Source organism: Dromiciops gliroides, chromosome 5 (genome assembly GCF_019393635.1).
Source record: "Dromiciops gliroides isolate mDroGli1 chromosome 5, mDroGli1.pri, whole genome shotgun sequence".
Classification (NCBI taxonomy): domain Eukaryota; kingdom Metazoa; phylum Chordata; class Mammalia; order Microbiotheria; family Microbiotheriidae; genus Dromiciops; species Dromiciops gliroides.
This window is the reverse complement of record NC_057865.1, coordinates 76,219,564-76,242,250: the sequence shown is the minus strand read 5'-3', so window position 1 is coordinate 76,242,250 and position 22,687 is coordinate 76,219,564. Positions and strand designations below refer to the sequence as shown.

The following is a 22,687-nucleotide window of genomic DNA, read 5'->3' as shown; positions in this document are numbered from 1 at the left end:
GACTTGCCCAGGGTGTCACACAGCTAGTAAGTGTTAAGTGTCTGAGGCCGGATTTGAACTCAGGTACTCCTGACTCCAGGGCCAGTGCTCTATCCACTGTGCCACCTAGCTGCCCCTAAGTGTCCTTTTAAAAAACAGAAATAAAATACCTACATTTCCTAGTGAACTGGTTGGCCTATCTTTTGAACTATACATAAATGACATCATTTTTGGAGAGTTGTGAATGTGCTTGGTGAAGATGGGATGACATTTTTGGATAAGGCTTTTTACAAACTATCATCTATAGAAGATGAAGATGACCTCGACCCAGTTTTTCTGTGCCTTGCCATCAGCTCTTCCATTTGCTCCATTTTCCCTCTAGGTCACACAAAAGAAATGAAAACTACGTAATGTTATCTGGTTTTATAGTGTTGGTGGATAATATGTGTCATTAAATATCACGTATGTTGAGAAGCAATTCTTGCATAACCCAATGAATATGGCAATGTGAAACTTGAGAAATTTAGAGGAACAGTTTCCCGAATCAGATAACCTATGCAAGTCATCTATACATTTGTACTATATTTTGCAAAAAAAGATAAAGTTTTAAATCGTTATATGTGGCAGGGCAAACTTTTATTTCTAAATTTTTAAAAGGGACTTGGCTTATGAGAAAATGGTAAGTAAATGTTTGTTCACAACTTATTTGAGTTGAAGACTGAGTAGTTTAAGTTACTGCAAAAATTCAATTGCTTACCACATGAGCTCTTGTTTTTCTAGTGCCCAGGGTTTGTAAGGGGAAGTAAAGGATTGAGCAATGAAAGTTTAAAGGGATAAATATGCACCAATGTGCACTCTAGATAAATTAATATTTTATTAGAAGAGTCTACTACAATCATGCCCAGCAGCCTGGCTTATAGCAAGACATGTGGTATCTGGATTTTTTTTTTTAATTGTGATTTTCCCATTCAGAAATGTTTGGAGAATTTTGATTAAAATTACTCAGAGTAAAACAGAGAAAACTTGTGATATAAAATAAATCTCATTAAATACACTTCTGTTGTATTACCTAATTTGTGTGATACATGGACCTAATTTTCCTCCCTTTATATTTTAACTGTGTAAGTGAGGTGATTCTCACGAATTAATACAAGATGCCACATCCCCAATTGCTTTCTATACCTCCTTAAACATTAAAAATAAAGATGTGCCATCTGTCTCACATCATGTAGGCAATCTAAAATAGTTACTTTTGTTTTCTCAGTATTAAAGAACATTTTACAATGCTCTGGTGATACAACATAACAAAGTTTCTCTTTATTTATTTCACAAATTAAAAAAAAAAAGATATTTCAGGAGGGTGATTAATGACCCTACACTAGCACTAACACTGGCATTTCAAAAATGGTTAGGAGGGGGAATAGGGAGAACTCTCCCTTGGACAATAGACAGACACAAGTGGGGGAAGGGACAGGGAAATGAAAGAAAGGAGAAATGGTAAAACAGTGATGCAGGGTTAGCATGAGATTAAAAAGCAATTCACTATGTGGAGACTGGTCTTCTGCTCTGTACTCCCTTTCCATAGTAGTTAAGCATTTAGTCACAGGTATACTCATTTCTTCCCCTCCCTTCTTTCACACCTGGCTGAAGTCTGAAGTGTGAGATTGCAAGGCTTAGTTCTTTGTGTGGTCTAAGGACCACTCTTGAAAGAAGTCGGGAAAGGAGGCCATACTTTCAATGCAGAAATGACTTTGCCACAAAGAATAGAATGCTCTGATGAAAGTTGTTATCAAAGTCCAGAGGTTATTTATGGACTTCTTCTTTTTCCATTTCAAGTTAAAGGCAATTATCTTTAATTTTTTTTTAATAACCACAGGAAAAAAAATGTAAATGTCTGAACTTGTAATCTAAATTTCACCCTAGACTTACAGAGCATGGAACCATCAATTTTCAGAAGTGATGGGGAACTTAGAGATTATGTCATCCAAAACCCTCATTTTACATATGAGGAAATCAAGGCCCAGAAGTGTAAAATAGTTTGCATGCATTAGACACAATATTTATTAAACAGTTCTATCATACAGTTGGTGTTCTAGTGAAGCCAACAGTAGACGAGAGCTCTTAACCATGTTTGTATCATGTAACCCTTTGGCAATTTAGTGGTCCGTGGACCCCTTCTTGGAATACCATTTTTTTTAGCTGCACGAAATAAATAGGATTACAAAGGAAACTAAGTATCTCAAAATAGTTATCAAAACATTTTTTAAAAAACCCAAGTTCATGGACCCCAGGTTAAATTAAGAGCTCTGAAACTAAACCCTTTTCTTCCTTTTGGCTGTTTAAAAAAAAAAACAAACAGTTAGGCAAGCAACCAGAAGTGGTATATGTTGAAATGTCACCCCTCCCCCAAACAGCACTCTGATTTGCTGCTTCTTTCTTGCACAAGGGTTTTTTTTTTGTTTGTTTTTTGTTTTTTTGCAATAGCCTTGTTTGAACATAACTTAGTTCTTCAGTGCAGTCTTTGTATGACAAACTGGCCCAATCTTAATAGCAGCCTAGAGTGCACTATCAGCCCTTTATTTAGACTGTACAGTCATAGCGATTCCACTATTAGTCATCCCGACATGTACTTCAGAATGCAACACACCCAGTGAATACTGGAAAAAAAATTTAATCTGCTCTCAATTCTCCTCCTTTCTCCCCTCCCCCCAACTCTGTTCCAATTTCTGATATTTTTAATAGCAGTTGTAGACAGGCAATGATCTAGAATTTCTTTATCTTGTAATGCATTCCAACTTCTCCTACCTACCATTTAAAGTAAAATCCAGGAACCCCAGTTTAACCTCTGCCTATTTCACAGTCATACTTAACAAATTAGATAACTTCAATCTTCATTATGGAAATATTTCTAAAGTGATGCATACTCTTTCCAGCAGTGGACTTGCTTAATGTTCAAACCAGGAAATTTCCATATAGTCTGTACATTTTCTCTGACATCCTACAAACTCATTGCCAAAAACTGATACTAATTTTATTTACATATCGCATCACTAGCTTTATTCTAATCTTAGATCTTTAAATGACATGTCTGAATTCCCACAAATCTATGTAGCATTTAATTCACCAAACCTAGTAAAAAAGAAATATTTGGGGTAGCTATAATTTAAATCTTGTTTAACAATGTTTTTTTAAATGTCTACACTATTTTTTAAAAAAACAAAACACATGAATACACAGAACTTTGCTCTGCCATTGGTTTTTAGAAATAGAGGAATAAATTAGCCTATAACTGCATAAAATAATCCTTCACCTCCCCTGAATTGCACTGGGTAGATTTTGCTATCCCAATAAAGGGGTGGATAGAAAAGTATGGGAATTTCTCCCAGGCTTACCTCCCTTTTTCCCATTAGTCACTCCCCATTCCACCTTATACAAGGTGTGGATGGCTCAAGAGATGAATGAATACCCTGTCATCTGTTATTGCTTAATTGGAGCAAGAGTGTTGGAATGTAAAGCCTGTTCCATGGACGATAGTGAAAGGAATCAGTCCACTAGCTTCTTCTGGTGCAGATGCCTCCACAGTGCATTTCCCTAGCTTGAGTGACAGGAATTTAAAAAATAGCCAAGTGTTTTCCAACAGTGGCTCAAAGCCAAGTTGTTGTTTTCATCAGTCTGCTTAGAAGTATACTGAGTTTGAGGGCAATACCAGGCTCTTCCTTCTACCCAGATTCTGGGATGGGATAAGCTTCCAGGAAGGGAATGTGTATGTGTGTTTATGTGTGAAGTTATTTTGTGTTTCATATTTGATATTTACCAAATAGGAAGCAGGGCACAATGAACACAGCAGGAATTAAAAGAACAAAACAAAACAAAAAACAAACTAGACCAGAGTTGCTGATAAGAATTTTTTTTATGTTATTCCAATAAAAAATACATTCATACAGAAATATAACAATCTTGCAAAAAACAATTTCAAATAAAATCTTGTAAAACAAAATTTTACAAAAATCTTACAAAGATTCTTTAGATAACAGGGTGCTTCAAAAAAAAGAGAAATTTCACTAATAGAAATTTTTTAAATTTCAAGCAAAAATTTCAGCTTGATTGAGGCTCAGTTATCACCTGAACAGAATGTATGTCTTATGTACTTGCTCATTATGAAAATTACAGGCATTGACATAAATGGCACTCGGCCCCACCCCATTCAAACAACTCTGATGGTATTTCGTAAGTGAGACAAGCCAGTGCAAGGGTTTTTGTTTGTTTGTTTTTTTGCTTTTGTTTACCTTCTTGCTTAACAGGATTGTTATGGCTAAGCAGAGCATGGCCAAAAAAGGAGTTCTCAAACCCAGCAAATCAAATTTCTGGATTTTGAATTGCCAAAAGAAAAAAAAAAAGTGCATTTTTCCCCTTAAGCAAAATGAAATGAGTTATTTAGGCAAATGTATTCATCCAAACCAGATTAAAAACCAGTTATGTGAGCCCTAGTCACCACTTCTAGGAAGATCAAACAAAATACTAGCCCAGCCAGACCTATATGTATATGTATATATACATATATATGTATATATATATATATGTATATATATACACACATACACACACACATATATATATATATATATATTTTTTTTTTTTTTAAGTATCCACACCCAGAAGCAAACAGCTGGATGAAATATTAGCTGTCAATGTCATAATGTGACAATTTGGGAAAAGTTTTTGTTTTTGAGAGAATGCTCTGAAGAATCTACATGATGGAAAAAAATAGATTCATCTGCATACAAAGTAAACAACAAAAAATGATCCATAGTAATAACCTTACTGCTCAATCTTCTAATGAGCTCAATGGCCAAAAAACAAAACCCTTGGTGGATTTTGCTTGAATCTGACCGGCATGCCAGCATTCAGCCCGAGCCATTTTTGAACGGCCAAAGACTCACTCGCTGATTCAGACGGCCAAACAGTCGGCAGGCTGGCACAGACTCCAGGCCAACAAAGCCTTTAGCAAACCTTTAAACTGAAAAGAATGCCTCCAAAAAGAGAGATTGTAGTTTCCGTGTTTTTGCCTCCTTTATGGCCATATTGAAATATTTCTTCACAGGCTGTGGAATTTCCTAGCTAAACATTCTAATTTCTCCTTTTTTTAAAAAAAATATTTATATATTATCTATATATATATATATATATACACACATACACATACTGTACACACAAATATACATACACAAGAATTCTGCCCACTTTTTAAAAAAGTATTATACTTTCTGTATTACCAACAGATAGCTAGATATATATGTGAAATTTGTGCCTTCCAAGCAATACATTAACATCTTCTTCTTATACTTCTGTATCTTTAATATGTGTGAAAACTTTACATATTAAATACAGTTTGGGGTGTGTTATCTATACAATTGTTGTGCAAGGTCCGTATAAAAGTCTGAAGGTGGCAGAGTTGGTCAGGAATTAGTGTGTGTAATACACTTTAACACTGACAGTCAAGTTGTCAAAAATAGCAAACAAATACTGACATGTTGAGGGAGGTTTTCATTTCTATATTCATCTCTGTGAAGGAGGACCTCAAAGATTGTGTGTGTGTGTGTGTGTGTGTGTGTTTCTGTATTATACATTGATACAGTACAATGCCAGGTGAAAAAAGAGCCTTAATAAAGCATGCATCACCCATACCCCTGTATGAGACCCCCCCCCCACAAGAGAAGGTCACTTGCATAAGGCACCATTATTAAGGTCAACAGTGCATTAACAGCTAGAAAACCAGAAATTAGTCCTCAAGGCATAAATAAGAGAAACAGCTGCATGAGAAATCAGTTTCTAAGCTACAGTGGTTTTATCCACCCAACAGAAAATTTTTTTTCAGGTTCCATACACAATGTAACATTAGACCAGTGATTCCCAAACCCTGGCTCTGTGAAACCCCCACAATGTATACAATTATCTGGGGGTGGAAGGGGGGGTGCCAAAAAAATTCTCCAAATTAAATTTAATTTCCATTAAAAAAAAATAATTCTGTGCCAACACTGCACTTTTAGGGGGAGGGAGTGTTGCAAAAATTAAATAACAACAATAACAACAAATAATAATAATAATAAAAATAATAATAATTATAATAATGTGTTGCAAGTCCAAGATGGCTGGGAATCACTGCATTAGACCAATTGTATCTTAGCTGCTCTTTAACTGGAATCAAAATTGCAGTCCTGATTAAAGAATGGAAAAGCATAGAGTTCCCCGGAACCATGCATTATCTTTGTATTATAATGAAAAGTTATAGTTGTGTTATATTTGTAAATACACAGCTTATACAATGGATTACAAATGAGCTCTGTAGCAAGTAAAACAAGCTACCTGACGCATTGCACGTTTAATAGCTGCACCAGACACCCAAAGCTTCTCTCACCCAGGAAAAGGGGACTCCCCTTTCCCCCAATCGCTACTCCGGGGTCCTGACTTCCCACTCCCGCCCTCCATTTTTCCCCTTCTTTTTTTTTTTTTAATGTTTTTGTTTTTGTTTAAAAAAAAAAAAAAGGTGCAGACCCTCCCCCCCAGGAAATGATTGGTGGTCGTCCCATCTCATGGTATGTTCCTCACACACAAAACATTCAAACTAACTTTTTCATCTCTCTTGCAGCAAAACTACAAGATCAAAAAAAAGTGTACCTCATCATACAGTCATGAATAGATCCTCAACATACAGTCAGCCCAATCATTAACATTCTCAGTGCACATGCTCACGGCAAAGGCTTAGGAGCCACTCAGAAGGTTAGGTACCAGTGAATGAGTCCGGGAAAACCCAAACCTCATGCACCACAGTTGCGATGCCGCTTCTTACATGACTTTATTAGCCCTCAAAAGACCTTCAAGTTAGAGGTCCTGGAGGCAACTGGGTAGGGTGCAAAATGGCATGCTTTTTGGCTGGGACGCATCCCTCCTCACAAGGCTGTCTCAACCTTGCAGCCGCTTAGCCCACAGGATTCACCTCTTGACCCCTTCAGAGGTGCCTCTTCATGTGAAGGGCCAGGTGATCAGACCTGGAAAAACACCTGCAAAATTAAAAAAAAAAAAAGAAAGAAAAAAAAGAAAGAGAATTAAATCCATGCTGCATACTTTATGAATCTATAGTCTAACAGTGTCTCTCTATCCCCAATTCCAAGAAATCTGAAGAACATTCTCTGGTTCATAAGAATTTTGTTAAAAGTACCCATTTTGGGCAGCTAGGTGGCCCAGGAGATAAAGCACCCGCCCTTGATTCAGAAGGACCCGAGTTCAACACCTGAAACTTACTAGCTGTGTGACCCTGGGCAAGTCACTTAACCCTCATTGCCTTGGCCAAAAAAAAAAAAAGTACCCATTTTATAGGAATGAAGGTTCTAGCTAACCTCTGATTTCTACCTCAGGAAGTATAAGTTCAGTGGTTGAGCACAATGTCATTTGGGATGGTTGATCTTCATAATTTGGTATACAAGAGTTTTTTGGAGAGGAGACCTGCTTTCATATGCCAAAGGGAAAGTGTCACATTACTTCATGACAATCCTTCCTTAGGCAGCTAGGTGGTGCAGTGGGTGTTGTAATGAGTCAGGAAGACAGACAAAAGTTCAAATCTTGCTTCAGATACTCATTCGCTGTGTGATCCTAGGCAGATCATTTAACTTCTCTCAAACTCTCAATAATAACAGTCCCTAGCTTCTTAGATGAGTGTGAGGATCAAATGAAAAAGTATATGTAAAAAAAAATGTTATCTTTAAAAGGACTGTATAGGTGCTAGCTATTATCATTGTTATTACAATGAAAATGAACAAAATTTTTTTAGATTTTAATCTGTGAACACTAGGGCCAATAAAAATACTGCTGGTAATGAAGAAAAATAATTATATTTCCATGTAAAAGTTCTTTAAGACGAAAACAAAAATAGGGGGCTTAGTTGGGGTCTTCCACTTGACACCCTGAAGAATTTTTTTGAGAAGCAGTTTCCATTCACATACCTGTCACAGTGAGTACATTTAAAAGGCTTGGCACCCGTGTGCTTTCTGAAATGTCTTGTTAACTCATCGCTTCTTGCAAAACGCCATTCACACCCTTCCCATGAGCATCTGTAAGGCTTTTCTCCTACAAATGAAACACATCATTGGTCAACTGTGACTTCATTGAAACAAAGATGAACACAGCTGAGAGCTATTAAAAAACACACACCGAGTCCCCAACTCATTCATGACCAAAATCAGAGCCTCCAAGGTGCCTCAGGTACTGTGATCCTCAAACACTAATGATGAAGCATAATACTAATTTGTGGCAGTAAATATTAACAAGCATATTTTCCGGGGACATTCCTTTGGTACTAAAATGGGGGCCTCAAATTTTGGCAAAGTCTCAGTCTCTCTCTCTCTCTCTCTCTCTCTCTCTCTCTCTCTATATATATATATATATATATATACACACACACACACACACACACACACACACACACACACACACACACACAACCACAGTAATGAAGTTAACATCTTCAAGACAATGCCAGACATTGGTGAAATACATCTACCATACATAATGTAGCTGGCCCTACCTCCCTACACACTTTTCTTCCATGGAATGGGAATGGCCAGTTTTCATTTATTGGATCTTTCTACTTGTGTTCAAAATTCAATTGAACTCTCACTCCCAGATAATAACCAGATAACTTAAAAAAAAGATCATTCCTCAAATTACATCATGACGGAAAAGTCATCTGTTTCTCAATGCCAATACCAGGAAATGTCAAATGTAACACACTACTTATGAATAGAGTAAAACCCAGACTTGAATGTAGTAGACGGAATACTGGACTGGAAATTAGGAAGTTTCTATTGGAGCCTAGCTGTCTCTGACCATCTGGGTAACCTTGAGTAAGTAGATTTACTTCTCTGGGACTCAGGTTCCTCACATATAAAATGAAAGGGTTGAACAAAGTAATTGCTATGGTCTTTTCCAGTTCTCAAAAGTCAGATATTCATTCTAATTGCTAATGGCGCTAGTCACTTTTTTTTTTTTAAAGGCACCTTTTATAAACGAGGCTGTATTTAATTTACAATAACATATACTGGAGAGCCCTAGTCAAATAATAAGTGCTTGGCAAATGTGTTTTGATTGGTTGGAGTGCAGTCATGTCAAGCTCTCACATATACTATAAACACACAAGTACAGTATGTCACATCAATACTAATGTACACTATACTGCTAGGAGACCACCTGCTCCTGGGCTCTTTAATTAATTAAAAATGAAGCTAAAAGGAGACCATTTAAGACCACATCCAATTCTTTTCTGTGGAGAATGTCATGAGAGGCCCTCAATTAGATGAATGGGAGGTAGGGGAGGGGGAAGGGGGAGAGAGGGGAGAAAGCATGGTAGCAGAAAGGCTTGGGCTTCCTTCCTGTATGCTTCATCTGAAACCATGACCAGCAACCAGTCTTTTCAGAATTCGATTTTGTCCTCAAAAAAGATCCAACTCTTTGATGAAAAGAATGAGGAAATGATGTCTTGAATGCTGGTAAACCTCTGCTGTGACTACATCATCTCCCAGGTTCTGGGCTCTCACCCAGAGTTTGTGTAATGCAATGACAACATGAAATTCAGGGTATTCCCTGTTGGTAACAACTCCTTTGGTTGACTGGGAGGTAGACTGACCTGTATGAGTGCGCTGATGTGCTTTGAGATGCGAGCTTTTGGTGTAAACTTTCCGACAGCCATTGAAATGGCACCGATGGACTCGTCTCCTGCCATCTGGAGAGGCATCGCCACTGACCTTCTCACCAGTCTTGCCCACAGTCCCAGTACGAATTTTACCGGGTGAATGCAATTCACCAGGCATACAATTCCACAGTTGAGAGGAAGGTTCTCTGCCCAGTTCCGGGGAAGAAGGAGGAGTGGAAGTGACAGAAGAACTCAAATTTCCTGAATTGGCTAAGACTTCACTTATTGGATCAGAGGTAAATTTAGTAGTAGGTGAAAGTTCCTCAGTGCTGTCAGATGATTCACTGCTCACATCTGAATTTAAGCTGTTGGTCTCTAGGCTCTGGCTGAAACTCTGAGTGATTGGACTGTCCTCTTTAGGACTAGAAGAGATTTTCAGTTCCGATTCTTCCTTTTTCTCCCGAGCCAGAATAATTTTGGTCCACAGATCTTCTTGGCTTTCAAATTTAATATCCGATGCGGACACACAGCAGGGTTCACTCTGGAGGTACCGTTCCAACTCTAAGCAGGTCTATGCAAAATGAGAAATTTTAAGTCAGATCAATTTATAAATACTAAAAATGGAAGTGAAAGTAAATTTAAAAAACCAACAACAACAACAACAAAAAAAAACAACCATGCAAAAAAAAGAAAGAAAGAAAGAAAGAAAACCCAACCCCCCCAAAACCCTGGTACTCTAAAACCAAGATTTTGGAATCATTGTAAAATTCAGAAATCATTCAGAATGCAGAAAATGGATATACTACATTAACTCAGTTTCTAAGAACTGGGCAGCAGTTTAGAAGAAAAGCTAAAAGATGAAATTGGTCATACTTAGCTTTTCAAATATTGGACTAGTGACTCAAACGAGTGATAATCTCTAAGCTGATTTTTATTATTGTTATTAGTATTGACATTTCTAATGAGTTTCCCAGTAAACTACACACACACACACACACACACACACACACAAAACCGGCTTCCCAAACATACACCCCTAACAGGTTTAACCAGATTATCTGACATTCTAAAGAACTGTCTTTATTAATAAAGGCAAAGTCATTCATCCTACACATGCGCCTAGCAAACACTGATACAACACAGGACAGAAGCACTCTACTGCACCCAGTGTAGTTTGACAGGCTCACTTAAAAATGGAGTTGACTTGTCATAGCACAATACCACATTCTAGTATAGTGGCAGCTAGCTGACAATCTGTATTCCCGGACATCAATGGAGCTGCTGATAAACCACCCATTTCCTGTGTATCAGACCTAGGAGACTTTCAAAGAATGTCAGTTCTAAGTGCTGGGCCATGCATACACCACATAACTTTAACTACTTCTATAGTGGTCAGAAACACAGGGAATTTCACCAATAGCAGGAGAGGACAAAAAGTTTCAGAACAGCAATATGCTATTATTAAAAAAAAGATGCAAAAGGGGAAATTACTCTAAGGCCCTGCTGGGAGTCCCACAATGAACAAGAACTTTATCTACTGGCCAAGAGTACAACTGTATGAGTCATCACTCTATTTCTTTCACGCAATGCCAAAGGAGACTTCCTTTTAAAAATCTGACCAACAGCCAAGAAAGTACTCTGTTCAAATATACATGCAGTGTGACATGTACAACGGTTCCCCCCCCAGCCCCCAACAACCAACCTTTCAAGTGGCTACAACTGCCGAGATCAGCATCCCCTCTCCCCACCATTTCAAACTTTCTAGCCACTGGAAAAAAAATGGTAGGAAACATTTTAGGATTAAAATTGTTTATTTTTCCCCCTCTCTCATTTCCACTAGGATTAGTTGTTTGCATGCCCATATTAGGTTGCCTACAGACAATGCTACTGGTTAAGTTTCTACACCAAATTCTACTCATTTCATCAACATAACTCTCCTATACAACCCTGTAGCCTTCTAATCAAAGCCTATCCAAAAACCACACATTTCACTCTAGCTGGCTGCCTTAGGAATATGTTATAGTATACATTTCTTCTCCCTCCCCCCCCATCAGACTTGTCACATGCCTAGTGTGAGCAAGCAAGTGGGAAAATCGTTATATTCCATATACACCTATAATTAGACAAGCTGTGCTTTAGTACATATTAAGATACAGCAAAGAAAAGAGACAGCAAAAAATATTTTATTGATCCTTCAAGGAAACAGGAAAGAACATTTATTGAGATCTTGTTAAACTTTAATAATCTGGCTAATTTAAATTCTCCATTATGTAGATGAGCAATATGGACCAGAATGAAGCTCTCTGTGAGTTTAAATGCCTCTGATGGCTACTGGGAGCCAAGTCTGGCTTTTTGCCCAAATCCCAAATGCCTGAAGGAAACTACTTAGATCAATTTCAATCACGTACTAGGGAGCTGCTTCTTTGAGGAGGAAAAAAAAAGATTGGGGTTGGGGGGGGGGTAATGGAAGAAAGGATTGCAAACAATTAAACAAGACACGTGAAAGCTGCAACCCTCAGAATTTTATCTTTCTAAAAAAGGTTTCTGGTCTTCCAAATCAAAAGGAAAATAGGTGATTTGCTCATTCACTTAGTGAATAAGGCAAACAGGACAGCCGGGGCTGACAGACAACAACAGATCCTCCATATATATTTAAAGACAATGGAAGAAGTGGGGGAGTCTATTTCGCCTGGAGAAATCCGACCAATCAAGAAAGGGAGGAAAAAAATCAAAATGAAAAACAAAAGCTTAAAAAAAAATCTAGTCCCATTAAAACGCCAGAAGCCTCCGATCTTCTATGCAAACTAAGACTTGAAGCAATTAGCAGGACAGGCTCACTGTCATATGACTGACAAGTCACTGGTAGTGCAAATAGATTTCTTTTTTTTTCTTTTGGCTGATCAACAAGAGTAGCCCGTAAGAAAATCAGGCAAGACCTAGGTAAATCTTCCAAATTCCCCGGGGGACGGGAAAAGGGGGAGAAATTTATTAACGAGATAGGAAATAAGCTGGTAGGTATTTCTACTGGGGAAAAATATATATGTATATATACTATTTGTATTTTAATTTTAGAAGCATTCGCATAGACACACATACATACACCAAAAAAGGGGGGGGGGGGCAAAACAAAAACAAACAAACAAACAAAAAAAGCCCTAAAAAAATCCCTTGGCAGCAAAGGCAAGTTCATATGACAAGATCCAGCTGTGGAGTTTGGACCCGGTACAAACACAAAACTTCTGCCAAGGGCTCGGTACGGAGATCTAGCGAACGCAAGGCTGGAATAGTTTGGTTCTCCGCTCCGGTGGTTGCCGTTGAAAAGATCCAAAATGGCAAGAACACTCTCGGAACAACTGATCTACAGCTCCGGTCTACTGAAAATGACAACTCCCCTTCCGAACGTGAGATGCACTCAAAAAGTGCATTCAAAACAACAGGCATTTGAAAAAGATTTTAAAAAATAAATCCTAATTTAAAAAAAAATCCCCCAAACAACCAAAGAATAATAATAATTAAAAAAATATATATATATATATACATAAAGATAGGCAGCTTCAATCACACACATTCTTATTTTTTTTCCTCCATTCATTCCTTTTTCCTCAGTGCACCGGCGACACTGGGCATTTTTTTTTTTAAAACTCTGCGCCTTGTAATGAAAATCCCTATTTACCTGTTGCCAATATTCTTCCAGGGATGGTAAAGCTGAGAAGTAACCAGTGTCATGCACAATCTGGAGTTCCTGGAAGATGCTGCACATTGGGAGAACATCCATGTCTGGTTGGAAAATAAAGTCAATTCTGTTGTAAAAAATAGGGAGGTGTGTGGTCTGTAGTCAGAGAGATTTAAAACTCTCTCCCGAAATCACAAGAGTCAATTCCTGCAGAAGAGGTGAAAGTTTCATGCAAACTCAATTGCACAGCAATTAGAAGCCTCAAATTCTGATTCTCCTGGATCACAGAGACTTGCTCAGGAGCCTACACAATATTTGCAAACACTGAACTGACTGCAAACGTAACCCCTGCAAAACTTCCCTATTCAAAGCTCTTCTGCCAGCCTCTTCCCCCCCTCCCTCCTCCTCCACCGCCTCCTCCTCCTCCTCCTTCTGCCTTGGCTCCCCCCACTTCTCTCCTCCCCCCCACGTGATCAGCCCTTGCGCCGGCTCTGCAAGCGGCCCAATCGCTAGCTACCCGTCCTGGAAGCCGTGCGCCTATGATGTCAGCTTCGACCAGTTGCGGCCCGCGGCTCATAGCTGCCCCGCCTGGCGTGACCGAACGTCTCCGTTACAACCTCCACTATTGGAGCAATTCGAAATTTCCCCACATCTGATTGGTGGGCTGCCGTGCAGGCTATTTTTAGCAGGGTATATAGGGCGCGAGCTCCCGGGCTGCCCAAGGAGTTGGTGCGGTGTCGTTGCTCTGTGGTGCTGGGGTTTCAGTCCTGCCCGCTGCCGCTGCGAGCGTGGCTGAGCCACTGCGGGGCTGGAAGACCTCGGTGACTGCCTGAGAGTTGAAGGAGCCCCGGGGCTCTAGGCTTCAACCTCTCTTCCCCCCCCCCCAAAAAAAATCTTTCCCATCTCCGTAGCTTACCCTAGACTTCTGCTTTCTCCGTTGTTGTAAACAAATCCAAAACAGGAGCGATCTCCAAAGCTGCCTCGTCGGAGACAAGGGTGATTCTCGCCTCGCGCCTAGGCGCACGTCTGCCGCTGGCCACCCTCGCGCTTTTAGCGGCGGAGGGGTTGAAAGCTAAGGAGCGCAGAGAGGTGCGCTCTCGCTCCTTTCCCGTAATCCCCCCTTGTTGGTTTGCTCGGTGCTCCCGGATCCTCTTCTCTGCTCGGCTCTCTGGCTCCCCTAGGGCTCCTGTGGGGTAAACCACATTTGCAGGCTTAGCACCCGGCAGGGCGCACGCTCTCCAGCGAAGCTTCCCAGCGCCAAGCTGTGGTCGTGCCCAAGGGCGCACCGACCGGGGAGACGTGCAGCTCCCGAGATCGGCGTGTACTCTCGCTCCCAAGCTCTGCCCCGCACGCCGTTAGCCAGCCGGCTGTGCTTTCTTAGGAAGCAGCAGCGCCCGCTTTTCTCCTGCAGTCGCTCGTGCCCGCAAAACTCCCCTTTTCCCGCACCACCTCCCCACTCGCCCCGCAGAAATTGATAACAAAGCGAAATCAAATGGTTGGGGAGTTGGGGGTGTGCGAGAGCTGGTAGAGAAGGATTGCATCAACCTTAGAGGAAAGAGTCAAAGCATTTGGGAGACTTAGATTTGAAATCGAGAATTAGGCATGAATTGGGGATTTGAGGGGGTGACTGCTGTTGAATGAAGCATCTGCACACACTTTCCTAATTCTCCAAAGAATTAAAGTCACATAAAGCAGGTTTGTGTTTTAAATAGGTCTAGGAAGGTGTACCCTATTCTGAAAGGAACAAAACTGGGATCGAAGTCGGCTCTACCACTTGATATGTATTGGAATTCCTGTTTATTAGAACATCCTTAGAATCACAGTAGGGGGGAGGGTACCTTGAACACTTCAAGAATCGAAACAGCTGGTAAGGCTAATTTGGCGTCGTTTAACCAAGACTCCTGGTGAGTTTAGCGGGGGAAAAACATTTTAGTTTTTACTAATTAAAAAAAATACCATTTTTTTGTTTTTATGCTCCCTTGGTATTAGAAGGAAATGATTTGTCTTCAGAAATACTTAAGTGAACGATCATTTTAATGACATTTGATTTTTCTTAAAAAAATTAATGTTATGTGCACTTTGGATAGCTACTAACTATATAGTAGTTATTTTCACTTAAATGAAGGACGAAAGGAAGATCTAGGTTTCCAGATTTTATAACCCAGAAAACTCCAAGAACATCCCCTCCCCTCTTCAGCCCTAGGTTAATTGCTGTGCTTTCTAGATGAATATGTAAACAGCAAAAACTTTACAAAAGGGAACGCTTGGATGATGTTTTTTAAAAATAAAATTTCTGCTAGAGATGGCTTTTTTTAAAGGAAAGATTTGAAGAATGTGGGTTTTTACAGCACAAAGAATGGTCTATTCTCTATAAAGACTTGGAAAAAGAACAAAATAGACTGGTTACCTCCAATAATAACTGATATTTCTAAAGAACGATTTAAAGTTTACAAAGTGCTTTACATATATTAACTAATTGATTCAGACCCCAAAACTCCATTAAGGTACTGCTGGTATTATCCCATTTTACAGATGGCTAAACTAAGGCTTAGTTAAGTGATCTCTCCACGGGTCATGCTGCTTAGGTTTTCATAACTTCAGATACAACACTTGAATTTCATTGCCAGGCTACCTCTCCAATGCCAAGAGCACATGAAAATTTTATTTTTACAGATTAACTCCAATATCCTTATTGCTTTTTTGGGGGGGAGGGAGGGGGCTATGAAGGTTAAGTGGCTTGCCCAGGGTCACAAAGCTAGTAACTGTCAAGTGTCTGAAGCTGGATTTGAACTCAGGTCCTCCTGAATCCAGGGCCAGTGCTTATTGCTTTTCATTTAAAACACACACACACACACACACACACACACACACACACACACACACACACACACACACACACCACATTTTCACTTTTAAAAAAATCAAGATAATTGGGGACTAGACTGAAAAAAGAAGATAAAGATGTGAAATACTTGGTTATCACTAATTTTGTGTTTAAATGCTTTACAGAAAAGATAAAAGAAGAAAAATACCTAATACTACAGTTTTGCAGAGCAAAATTAGGTCTGGTTTTAGAATATATTAAACTGGAAATTCAAACTTCCATTTTTTTTAGCTAATTCAATCACAAATATAACTAATCAAAAAAATCAGAATTGCTTTAGTAATAACCAAGTAATATAATTTTATTTAAAAAAATCAAAGTAGACTGATTTCCTCAGAACAGTTCTTTGACATAAACTCAAATTATTTCATGTAGTTTTGTCATTAATAATAAGCAACAGTTGGCATGGGAATGATCAGATTTCAGTTGTAATCTACTATGAGCACAGGATGGGGGAAGCTTGAAAAGATAACATTTCATGTAAATACAACCTGGATTTTAGTGAGTGAGGTTTAATATGAGTCAACAGTACAATATGTCAGTCAAAAAAGCTGGTAGAGAAGGTTGATAGATGCATTAGGAGGGGAGTTGACAAACAACAACATGTATAGGGGACAGTGACCAGCATAGTGAAGGCTCACCAGACCAAGTGAGGATGAAAAGAAGATTTACCTGTCCACATATTTTAAGGGCTGTCATGTCAAAGAGCGATTAGGTTTTTCTGCTTAGCTCCAGAGGGAAGGCAGCTTTCAGTTCAGTCAGGAAGACCTTTCCAACAAGACCCACTCACAGAGTGAGTGGGCTGCTTTGGTAGATAATGAGTTTCCAGTCCCCAGAGATGTTCAAGGAGGGATTGAATGACCATTCAAGGTAAGGATTAGGCCAAATGATTTAGAGAGTGCCTCCCAAATCTGAGATCTTATAATTCCATAATACTTTCATCCATCCATCCATCCACTCATCATTCATTCATTTAACTTTTTAAAAAATAAAAATATGCCTTCTCTCTCTCCTAGCCCCCATACCTACAACTGAGAGAATAAAAAACTAAACCACTGTTTCAAACATGGTGTATAATAATTTTAAGAATGATTTAAAAATTGATCAAAATCTAATATTATGCCTCATTCTTGTATATATTTTTTTAAAAAGCAAAAGAATGACAGATCAATTTTGAAGAATTTTAATTTAATGGATTTTTCTAAAAGTTTGAGAAAGCAGATGTTATTCACAAAATATGATATTATATGTTTTTGACAGGGTGTTTTATTATGGGATAAAACTCAGGGAGAATTATGAGCTCATACTTAATGGATATAGGATATAAAAATGATCCCAAACAGATTTATACAAAATTAGAAAATTCACTGTACATCAGCTCTTCAAATGAGAAGATGATGTTACTGGGATACCGTCAAAGAAATATGATTTGAGTTCCATGTTTTTTACTGTTTCCCCCTTATCAGCCAGTAGCTAATTTTTTTTTTTTTAATTTCACTGTCTGGGGTTAGCAACATAGCTTATAGTCATGAAAGGTATCAAGAACAAACTGGTGAACTTGTCCTCAGCATTTTTTTTTTCCCAAACCAAGTAAAATCTATATAAGAAATTCTGCCAAGGAAAAGAAGAGACTACTTAGTATCGGTTAAGAAGTGTTAGGGGGCGCAGTGGATAGAGCACAGGCCCTGGAGTCAGGAGTACCTGAGTTCAAATCCGGCCTCAGACGCTTGACCCGTACTAGCTGTGTGACCCTGGGCAAGTCACTTAACTCCCATTGCCTCACCAAAAAAAAAAAAAGTGTTAGGGGAAAGTCCAAATAACTTGCCATTTCCATGACTTTTGGTAAGTCAGGAATAAGGAACAGACATGTAATTTCATTGCTATAGGGACCTTTCAGATGAGGAAACTATCAATAAAGGTCAGTACTTTTTCTGCAATTTAGAGTTTTTAGAGCATCGCCTCAAACAGTGGTAACAAACACAAATAGTAATAGGACCACTGATCTGTGGATAAGGATCCCTGTGGGGCCACATATTGACTTAATTTTAAAATGTTATGTTAACAATAGCTTTAAAATGTTATGTTCTAGTGTGTTTTTATTTATTTTGTTAAATATTTCCCAGTTACATTTTAATCTGTTTGGGGCTATACTCTGGGTGTTGTGGTCCACGTTGTAGCCCAAGGGATGTGTGTTTGACACCTCTGGCCTAGAACATTGAGAGGTCAAGTGATTTGCCAAGGGTCACACAACTTATCTGGGTCAAAAGTGGGACATGGACCAAGGTCTTTCTAATGTGAAGTCAGCCTTTATCTATAATACCTTTAGTGAGATAAGATTATAAATTTACCTATGTTCCTCATGAAAGTACCATCTATTTCTTCCTGAAATCATATGGAATACCCTGCGGTATTCAGTGTCTGTTCACTTAAGGGAAAAAATATTTTTTAAACTGCATATATCCATATTCAACTCCTGAATGTGTTTCACAGTACCTAGAATTTGTAGACTCATAGAAATAAATTGGAAGGAGCCTCAGGAGTCACCTACTCCAACCTTTGCCTTGGGCCTTGATGGTATTTCTTTCTTTCTTTCTTTCTTTCTTTCTTTCTTTCTTTCTTTCTTTCTTTCTTTCTTTCTTTCTTTCTTTCTTTCTTTCTTTCTTTCTTTCTTTCTTTCTTTCTTCCTTTTTGTTTTTTTGGTGAGGAAATGGAGTTAAGTGACTTGCCTAGGGTCACACAGCTAGTAAGTGTTAAGTGTCTGAGGTCGGATTTGAACTCAGGACTTCCTGACTCCAGGGCCGATGCTCTATCCACTGCTCCATCTAGCTGCCCCTTTGCTTGTATTTCCATCCCCAGATCTTAGCACAATTCTTGGCAGCTAGTAAGAGTTTAGTAAATGCTTTATTCCTTCCTTCCTTCCTGAGACATGAAGCTCTCTTGTAACATTCCCTGACCCAGCTTCTGTTTGATTAATAGTCTCCAGGGATGATAAATCACCACCTCCAGAAGGAGCCTGTGTTAGTTTTGGACATCTCTAATTGTTGGGCACTACTTTGAACTTAAATTGATCATAAATCTGCCATGAGACCTAGTTCTGCTCTTGTACCTCTGAATAGTTGAAGATGTTCTTATATCTCCACTAAATCTTTTCTAGGCCAAAACTATCTAGTTCCTTCAATAGAACCTCATGTGGCATGGTTTTAAGTCCCCCTCACCAGCCTGGTTCCCCTCATAGACATATTTCTATATGTCAGTGTCCTTTATAAAATGTGGTTCTTTGATACTTCACTAGACCTGTAATGTCATCAGTTGGGTACTTCTACCAACCGTGAAGACAGTAGTCCATTTGTGATTTCCAATAATGGAAACTTTTGCCCCTCTCCTCTTATAAACTCCATAGCGGAGTCCCCTGAACATATGTACTTTCTTGTAGCTCCTGACTTCACATGGATACCACTGGAATATGTGGCAATTAGTTATGGAAAGAGGAAGAATTTAGGACCAAAGAAGATATAGAGAGCAATACAAAATGTAAAATAGATAATTATGATTATATAAAATTAAAAAAGGTTTTGCACAAACAAAACTAATATAACCAAGATTATAAGGGAAGCAGAAAACTGAGAAAGAATTTTTGAAACAAGTATCTCTGATAAAGACCTCATTTCTCAAATATGTAGAGAACTAAGTCAAATTTATAAAAATACAAGTCATTCTCCAATTGATAAATGGTCAAAGGATATGAACAGACCATTTTCAGACAAAGAATCTATAGTCATATGAAAAAATGCTCTAGATCACTATTGATCAGAGAAATGACAATTAAAACAACTCTGAGGTATCACCTATCAGAGTGGCAAATATAATAAAAAAGAAAAATATCGGATGTTGGAGGGGTTGTGGGAAAACTGGGATGCTAATCTACTGTTGGTGTGGTTGTGAATGGATCCAACCATTCTTGAGAGCAATTTGGAACTATGCCCAAAGGGCTATCAAACTGCATATTCTTTGATACAGCAATACCACTGCTAGGTTTATATTTCAAAGACATTGCAAAAAAGAGAAAAAGGCCAATTTGTACAAAAATAGCTACCATCTTTTTGTGGTGGCTAAGAATTGGAAATCAAAGGAATGCCCATCAATTGGGGAATGGTTAAACAATCTGTGGTATATGATTGTGATGGAATATTATTGTGCTATAAGAAATGACAAGCAGGATGATTTCAGAAAGGCCTGGAAAGATTTGTATGAACTGATGTATAGTGAAGTGAGTTGAACCAGGAGAAGGTTATATACAGTGACAGCAAGATTATTTGATGAAGAATTGTGAATGGCTTAACTATTCTCAGCAATACAATGATCTAAGACAATCCCAAAGGACTAATGATGAAGCATACTATCCACCTCCAAAGAAAGAACTGATATTGATTGAACGCATACTGAAGCATGCTATTTTTCACTTTCTTTCATTTTTTCTTTTTTTCCAAGTTTTCTTGTACAAAATAACTAATATGGTAATGTTTTACATAATTTCACATGTGTAACCTATATCTGATTGCTTACTGCCTCATTGAGCGGGGAAGGTAATGAGAGAAGGAGGGATAGATTTTGGAACTCAAAAGTTTAAATAAATGAAAATGTTTATTATTTTTAAAAAACTAATATTCCACGTTACCCCCAAATAGAGCATTTGCTGAAGAATATTGATGTTAAAATAATGGGCTTCTGAACTCTCCACATCTATCAGACACTAAAAGAGGCACTACTGTGAACCTGGGCGCAGATTGGTAAGTACTTGACCAATGTCAACGTTCTGTATTCTACTGCTTCTCTCTCTCCTCCAAAAATAGATCTGAGGAGAGTAATCAGTTAACACTGTCATTCCCGGTTAGGGAATATTAGTCAATTGTCCCATTATACTCACCACTTTCTCTGATTCCTCCTTGGCTGTGAAATTCTTGTCTTCCCCTATCAGAATATAAGGTCCTTGAAAGCAGTTTATCTTTCTTGTATTTTTATCTCTTGTTCTAAGTCTAGTGCCTGCACACAGTAAGTGCTTAATAAATGTTTTTTCATTCATTCATTCACAGATCAAATGCTTCCTAGATCATCCAGTATTTCTATATTTGATATTTTAAACTTAATTATGGGATTTGGGGTTTTCCCCTATCCAATATCATTAAATATATAGAGCCTATCAATCCAGCTTATCAAGACCTTCAATCCTAATTCTGTCAGTCATCCAATATATTAATTATTCCAATTTGTATCATCCTCAGATTTAATACACATATGTATGGTTTAATTTAAGTCATAGAGAAAAATATTGAACAGAAATTCATCTCAGACTGTTTTGTGAGCTCCTTTAGGGTACAGACTGTTTGTTGTTATTGTTGTTGTTGTCATTGTTGTCCATTGCCTTTCTCTGAATTCTCAGTAGCTAGTTAGCATAGTGCTTGGTAAACAGTAGGCAGCACACAGTAAATGATTCTTGACTTGTTGGTGACTTCCTCTCAGTCCTGGGTTCTTAACTTGGGGGGCTGAGGAGTCTATGAATTTAGATAATAAAAATATCATTTAGTACTTTAAGGTTTTCAAAGCATCTAATAGCAACCGTGTGAAATATTATCTTCATTTTATAGATGAAGAAACAGAGAAGTGACTTACTCAGGATCACATAGCTAAGAAGCATCTGAGGCAGATTCACACACCACTATTCCTGACTCAGATCTAGAAATCTACTCACTGAACCATTTAGCTATCTGGTTGGGTGGTGTGTGTGTGTGTATGTATATGTGTGTATGTATACATAATACATACATGTATATATGTACATACATCTAAATACACAGGCACATGATACACATATACATGCACATATATACATATGCACATACATATCTCTATATAAACACATTTATATATGTATGTATATGCATGCATACATACACATACTGTATATATTTGTACTCACCTCTAGCTGAAATTTAGTATTTCCTTTCATTGTTTAAAAATAATATTGTGAGAAGCATTCCACAGTCTTCATCACACTGCCAAAGGGTCTATGAAATTTAAAAAAAGGTTAAAATGCGAACCCATGCTCTTAATGATCTTTGAGTGCGGTTTTTTAACCAATGCTGACCTTTTAAGTATATGATCATCTAGCACTAGCTTCTTAAACTGTGGGTCACAGCCCCATATGGGGTCACATAACTGAATGTGGGGGTCATGAAAATTTTGGCAACAGTGAAAGGTTATATATACCTATTTTGTATTCCTATATACCCAGGGTCACATAAAAATTTCACAAAAAAGAGTCTCAAGTAAAAAGAGTTTAAATCCTATCTAGCCCACAAAGATAGCTACCTACCATATGAAAGTCTTTGTCAAACATAAGGTAGAATAGGACCAATAATGTGATAAGTACAGGGAAGCAGATTTTAGTTCAATAGATTTCAGAACCTTCCAA

General features: G+C 38.3%; 1 protein-coding gene across 2 annotated transcripts in view; it reads right to left on the bottom strand.

Moving 5' to 3' along the window:
- KLF6 (Kruppel like factor 6) overlaps positions 1-14,452 on the bottom strand; it is a 37,801-nt gene extending 23,349 nt beyond the window's left edge. The window contains exons 1-5 of one of the 2 annotated variants that reach the window (XR_006353320.1): positions 14,251-14,452; positions 13,335-13,438; positions 9,656-10,232; positions 7,977-8,100; positions 3,372-7,037 (exon numbers count right to left, since the gene is read on the bottom strand). Coding sequence is in view for 1 of the 2 variants with exons in the window: in XM_043968174.1 (XP_043824109.1) it covers positions 6,986-7,037; positions 7,977-8,100; positions 9,656-10,232; positions 13,335-13,436 (855 nt within the window). In the remaining variant the exon portion in view is untranslated. Of the gene's footprint in view, positions 1-1,935; positions 7,038-7,976; positions 8,101-9,655; positions 10,233-13,334; positions 13,720-14,250 lie in introns of those variants that run through there. The other variant, XM_043968174.1, reaches the window with a different exon arrangement.
- Between the last annotated feature and the right edge of the window lie 8,235 nt (positions 14,453-22,687).